General features: G+C 39.1%; 1 protein-coding gene across 2 annotated transcripts in view; it reads right to left on the bottom strand.

Annotated features, from left to right (window-relative positions):
* The window catches only part of pdzrn3b (PDZ domain containing RING finger 3b), a 110,318-nt gene extending 106,406 nt beyond the window's left edge, over positions 1-3,912 (bottom strand). For both annotated transcript variants that reach the window (XM_024270768.2, XM_024270769.2), the window contains exon 1: positions 3,056-3,912. In XM_024270768.2, coding sequence (XP_024126536.1) covers positions 3,056-3,769 — 714 coding nt within the window. In that variant the 5' untranslated portion in view covers positions 3,770-3,912. The remainder of the gene's footprint in view (positions 1-3,055) is intronic.
* Between the last annotated feature and the right edge of the window lie 3,480 nt (positions 3,913-7,392).

Below are 7,392 nucleotides of genomic sequence, written 5' to 3'. Positions count from 1 at the left end.
TATTTTATGCTAATACTCTCCAGCATTTTATAATGTAATTTTGGAACTTTTTGGGGTATTACTATGTTTGTGTTTAGCTATATTTAGCAGCTTAGTTTGGTACTTTTTTGACATTTTGAGCATGATTTTGATTCAGAGCTGTCTTTAGCTACTATAGAGTCTTTAGCTAACTTTGACATCAAAGTTATTAACTTTTTATAAAACACTTTTTGATCTCCTTTTTTTGTTATTTTAAATAGGGTAAGTAAAACCAGTCAGCATTTTATTGACAAACTTCTGAATTCAAAACGCAAAATGTCCTGTTTTACTCTAACTTTGGCTAGCTCTTATTTTAAGCTATCTCAACAACTTTTTAAGGCTTATTCAGCTTTTTGATGTGATTTACCAAGTCAGCATTTTACTTAAAAACAAAAAAAATTACACTAAAAAATTTAGCATTTTAAGCAGATATTTAATTTCTTCAGCTAATTTAACTTTTAGAACGCAACTCAGACCCTCAACGCAAAAACCTCTTCAAATGAAAATAGAAGATCGATACTTGATGAAAACCCATCGAGAATCAATCGCAGGTCGAAATATCACGATATATCGCAATATCGATATTTTGGCACACCTCTAATATATATATATATTTCGTAGATTTTGCTATAGGCCTAAAGCACTTTCATTGTTTGTTAAATGCTGTTTAAAGTCCTCATTACACACGTGAGCCTCTAAAAGGAAAAAGTTTTCTAGTTGCAGTTCTGATGATGGAGGGTAAGTGCGTGTCTGGAACATGCCATTTGAGGGAAGGTTCTCAAACTGGGACCTGGGGGCCCGCTGTGTGCAGAACTGCAGTAAATATTTGGCCCTCCCCCCATTCACCCACCCACCGCCAGCTGGCCAGAAGCACAGCTGACACCCATGTCACAAATCAGACCGCGTCTATGCCCTCCGAGCGAGCCGAGCCCGAGAAGGTTTGACTCCATCTGAGACAAACAAGCAGACAGAGGCCCAATAAACGGGACGGGCTTGGCCCTGTAATGCATGAGCGCGGTGGGAGGGAGATTTTACAGCCTGTAAAGGTTCTCGTCAAAACAGTTACTTAGAGGGTTATGTCACCAAAACACAAACGTATATGCTGAAACTATTTAGATATTTTAACTTTAATTTAAAGTGCCCTCCTAATCGTGTTTGGTGTATCCTAAAGGTGTTCCCAGTGGTCTTTGAATTAATGTTATGTCATTTTAAGCCAAAAATCAAGAAAACTTGTGTCTGATCCTAGAACAGAGCAGCAGTAGTTCGTTAGAGATTTGCTTTGAATTGTGGGCGGGACCACAAGCATGGAGTAAGCCCACCCCCTCCTACCATCACCCATAATGGAGATCTTTCTGTTTACATTCTCTCACACAAGCTTACAGCCCCTCACATCCTTGGTCTAATATTATCGGTGCAACAAAAAAGGTGAGCAATATTGTAGCTATCCAGCCGTACAGTTCTGAGACAGATGCCAGCTCAGACGAGGAAGCGGAAGACCTACGTATTTTTGACAGTACAGTACGCAGTGTCAATGAATGGTCTGTCTTATAACGTATGTCAAGGCACACTGAACTATGAGCCATATTAAGTAAGGGCGACTAATAGCTGAAAATATGGTAAATAAAGTAATACTTTTAGTTGGACTGGCACGCAGGAAACTTAGGTCCGCTTCAGAGGGAGCGCAGAGCTGAATCCAGTGTGGGTCCTTAGGCAAGAGTCGTGAGTTAGTTAAAGCTGCTACACCCCTGATGGGATGTGCCAAAAGGTGAACATCATAAATCAAGAAATACTCAGAATTGCAATTTTAAGCCTAAGTTTTATCCATTAAAATGCCACAGGAACATAAGAAAAACACCAAAAACATTATTGTTAATCAAAGTAGATCTTTAAAAACAGATACTTATATGATATAAAAGCTGGATACAAAGTTGGCCCACCCCCACTTCCCATCACCCATCTGTTTACAGACTCTACAGCAACCGCAACCTAACATGACTGGAGCTACTAAAAGGGTGAGCATCTTTGGAGCCATCCAGCTGTACTGTTCTGAGCCGGATGCATCTTGGACAAGAACGAAGACGTGCATGGATCTCGTCCTCTAGAAGCGGACACGTCAGAATGGAATAGAACAGGGAGCTTTTGGCCAGCGTATTTTCAACGTCACAAATATGCTATTTTTTTAAACTGTCTGATTCACATCGTTTTGAATCACTAAATACTCAGGAATACTTAATTTATGTCCTTCATCATCAGGAAAAAAAATGCCACAAGAACATGTTTCTCAAAACATAATTTTCGTCTGTAAAAATGGTTCAAAAAGTTGGCAGACTTTGCATGGAGTAAGGCCGCCCCCACTTCCTGTCACCCATCAAAAATGGCTAGTAATATTGGAGTTATCCTCCCACCAGTTTTGAGCAGGACTGGAAGAAATAAAAGCTTATACATTAATCTAGTCATCTATAAGTGTATACATCCAGATGGATCAGAAGTGGAAGCTTTTGGCTCCGCCCAGTGTATTTTCTATGTCATGAATTTGCTTTTTTTTTAACAGCATTTTTCCATCTATGTCTGATTCACATCGATTTGAATCAGGAAATACTCAGGAATGCTTGATTTATGTCTTCCATCATTGGAAAAATGCCACAAGAACATGTTTATCAAAACATGATTTTCATCTGTAAAAATGGTTCGGAAAGTTGGCTAACTTCGCGTGAAGTAAGCCTGCCCCCTCTTCCCGTCACCCATAAAAAAAAATGGCTAGTAATATTTGAGTTATTGTGGCTACAGTTTGGAGCAGGTCCAGAAAAAAAGGCTGCACATCAATTTAAGTGGATACATCTGATTGGATCAGAGGTGGAAGCTTTTGGCCCCGCCCAGTGTATTTTCTACGTCACAAATATGCATTTTTTTTTTTATTAAACAGCATTTTTCATCTCCTTCTGATTCACAACTCAAGAATGCAATTTTAAGTAAATGATAAAAAAGCAACAAGTACATGTTAAAACGTGTTTTAAAGGGGTCCAGAAAGTTGTCTGACCTTGCAGGAGGACGCCACGGTTCTGGTGAGGGAGTCGATCCTCTCGCTGTACTCCGTGAACTTCTTCTGGTACTTGAGCGCCGTCATCTGCAGCTCTCCGTGCACGGCGGACAGCTGTCCCAGCAGTGCCTTCTCCCGCTGGTTGGCCCGGATCGCCTGCTTCTTGCACTCTCGGTCCAGGATGATGAGGCGGCAGTGCAGCGCGCTGTTGTGCGCCTTCAGGGCGCGCACGCAGCAGTGGCTCTTCAGCCGCTGCTCCCGCAGGGTGAGCACCAAGCCGCAGCCGCTCTCGCAGACCCCCACCGGCCTGTAGTCGCACGTCTCCCGCATGTGCGCGTCCACGTCCCGCAGGCGCAGCTCCTCCGTGCATCCTCTATTGCGGCACTTGGCCGGGGAGAAGTCGCACGTCTCCGCGTGCTCGGCCAGATGCTGCAGCGTCACCACCGCGTCGCAGCCCCTGGCGTGGTGGTCGCATTTGATCTCCAGCTTCAGGATCAGGTTCTTCAGGGGCAGGACGTGGTTCAGCTCCCGCGCGGAGACCCGCTGACACTTGACGGGGCAGCTGCTCTGCTGCACGACCCAGGGCAGCACGCAGCCGGAGCAGAAGACGTGGCCGCACGGCGTCGTCAGCGGCTCCTCCAGCACTTTGTTGCACAAGTTGCACTTGAAGTCCGGGTCCACGGTCCCCTTGAAGCGGTCCAGCTCAAATCCCATGATGATCTCCCGCCCCCGCGACCCGGATCCCGAGTCAAGAATCGTGGACTCCCCACCCCCGCAGCGCCGTGGGGCGGATTCAGCTGCTCATCGGTGAGACGCTCCCGCAGACGGACTGGGAGCTGCGCTCGCAGCCGCAACTCCACTCATTAAACTCCAGAGTTTGTGCTGCCTTCAGGGGCAACTCCAGTCCAAGTTGGAGAAAAGTTTATAGTAGTAAAAAAAACTCGTCCATACTTCTATAAAGTACGAAAACACACTCATAAACACACGATGACATCAAAAAGTAACTCAGTAATTAATTTATGATGATTCAAATCGATTGACAACATCTGAAAGTTCACGTTTCTCACGAAAAATGTGCAAATTGATCAAAAGAGTTTAGTTTGGTGTCCCAGCAACTGATCAATAAGTTTTAATATTATTTTAAAAACCATTTAAAACACACACATCAAATTAAAAAAGTCTAACTTTATAGTCAAACGGCGAAAAGTTAAATGTCTGACAGTCTGTAAACGCAACACCGCTGGAAACTACTTCTCACCATAACTCTCCTACAAACCACGCACGCGCTTTTATTTTTAACAGGAAAAAAGTTGAACGACTAAAGGAAACTCTGAGATAAGAGACGATTAAACATAGAAACAGACACTTTTTGGCACAATTTCCCGAACTGTAAATTATTCCGTTTTAATTAAAAGAGGAAAAAACAGAATATATTATAAACTACCAAACATTTTGGCTTTACATGAGATTCATGTCAATAAAGGAAAAACAACAACATTATTATTTATTCATATTAATAATTAATACTCACCAACAATAGTATAATTTGTATATATATATTTGTTTATTTATTATTTCCATCATCATCTTCATCATCATCAACAACAATAGTATTAATATTTTTGCTTATTTATTTATATTATTGTCATCAACAACAACAATTATAATTTTTATTCATTTACTTAGTTGTTGTTATTAATATTGTCATTGTCATCATGCTCATTATCAACAATAAAATTACTATTACTACTAATTCCTTTTTTTGAAAGTGCCTTTCACAGAACTCAAGGACACTTTATAGACAAACAAAAGCCATTAAATTAATTAAAAATCACAACAAAAACATCTGACAACAAGAGTAAACAGTGACTCTAGTAAATAAAAAATTACAACACTTTCAAAACGACTTGAATTATGAGAAGACAAGCAAAAATATTATTTAAAGTTTTACTGGATATGTCATGGAATCCTTGTTTTTGCATTACCATGTAGCGGTTCACATTACAGTAAACCTATCAATAGTATAAATATCTAATATTAACATATAGAATAGGCCTATACACCCTATATATAGGGCTGATTTTATTTCCAGCTTTGAAAAATAATATTTTTTCCTTTAAGTAGATGTGAAATTAAATCAATTATGGTTTGATGCATGTTTGCATTACAATTTGATTTTATATATTTTAAAATATAATAGTTCAACTATTTGGCAGCTCTTACAAATGATTTAAAATGTTTTAAAAACAGATTAATTTAAACCTCAAAAAAACAAATTAAGGTTCTGATTTTTACATTTATTTTGTGAAAAAAAGAAATAATTCACTTTTCTTCATCCAGAGCTACTATAGTTTGACGTAAGTGTTATTTTTTCCAGTTTTTGAGGGGAAACCTAAAACTTTTCCAATCTTTAACCGAGCTTTTCCATTAAGACTCCAGGGTGTGACTGAGAGCAGGGATTTAAACTCTGGACTTTTCTGACTCAGCAGGAAGAGAACAGCTTGAGCGAAGGGCTAAAGTCACGACATCTGTTAAACACACTGACTGCAGGAAGAACACGGTCAACGTTCTCCTGGAGGATCTGCAGGAGGGAGCACTTTTATATGCTGCAAGAGAGAGACTTGATTCAAGTTTGTGCACAAGTTTTGTTTTGTTCTGGGTTCTGAATGAGCTTCAGACCTTCAAAATGGACAACTATGACTACAACTATGAATAATAAAATAAATAGAGTGAGTTCATGTTTGAAAATGAATTCCTGGATGTCAGATTTGTTGAAAAACAGGATTTTATATTTTCATTTGAAATACAAATATTAAAATATACTTTATCATGTTATTTCCTATTTTTAATTTTTTGTAGAAGAAGCCATTCTAATTGAAATTAAAGGATGTAAACATCAATTTCTCAAAAAAAGAAATTCTAAATGTGTGTATCTGTGTAAGAGAGAACTTAATGGCCAAAATGATGTTTCTTCCCACATTCCTTTAATTTTTGTAGTTTTTCATGTTTCACCTTGTTTGATTTGTTGCTTAGCCACATCGTAGAAAAGGTTAGATAAGCTGCTACTCACCTGCACTCTGGAAGGAGGAGGAGAGGAGAGCTTGGACTGTTTATTTCTGTTGACCACTATTGTTTGTTTTATTTATGCCTCCGCTTTATTAACTGATCTCAATTCATACAAAGTCATCTTTCTGTCTCTGATTATTTCTGCAAATGAAAATAAACAACGCAAAACAAGGTAACAGACTGCAGCATAATTATGAGACAGAAGCTCGTCAGAAACACCAACTGAACCCATCGGCTCCTCAGAAAGACTTCAGAAGGAAGTTCCCTCTACAACTTTGAAAGGATTGTAGATCTGGAAGAGGAAGGTCAGCTTAGATGTTTTGTTGAGTTGTACATGCATGAAAAATGCATAATGAACGCATGACTGATGCATGGTAGATGCCTAATGGACGGATGATTGACACAAGATGGACGGACGGTAGACACAATGTGGACAAATGAAGAATACATGATGAATACATGATGAGTACATAATGAATACATGATGAATACATGATGGATACATGATGGATGTATGCTGAGTACATGATGGATGCATGATGAATACATGATGGCTGCATGATGAATACGTGATGGTTGCATGATGAATACATGATGGATGCATGATGAATACATGATGGCTGCATGATGAATACGTGATGGTTGCATGATGAATACATGATGAATACATGATGGATGCATGATGAATACATGATGAATACATGATGAATACATGATGGATGCATGATGAATACATGATGGATGCATGATGAATACATGATGGATGCATGATGAATACATGATGGATGCATGATGAATACATGATAAATGCATGATGAGTACATGATGAATACATGATGAATACGTGATGCATGCATGATGAATACATGATGAATACATAATGAATACATGATGGATGCATGATGAATACATGATGGATGCAAGAGGAGTACATGATGAATACATGATGAGTACATGATGAATACATGATGGATGCATGATGAATACATGATGGATGCATGATGAATACATGATGGATGCATGATGAGTACATGAAGAATACATGATGAATACGTAATGGATGCATGATGAATACATGATGAATACATGATGAATACATGATGGATGCATGATGAATACATGATGGATGCATGATGAGTACATGATGAATACATGATGAGTACATGACAAATACATGATGGATGCATGATGAATACATGATGAATACATGATGGCTGCATGATGAATACATGATGAATACATGATGAATACATGATGGCTGCATGATGGAT

This window comes from Oryzias melastigma, linkage group LG5 (assembly GCF_002922805.2).
Source record: "Oryzias melastigma strain HK-1 linkage group LG5, ASM292280v2, whole genome shotgun sequence".
NCBI lineage: Eukaryota > Metazoa > Chordata > Actinopteri > Beloniformes > Adrianichthyidae > Oryzias > Oryzias melastigma.
Note: the sequence above shows the minus strand (reverse complement) of the source record. Positions and strands in the feature narration are given on the sequence as shown.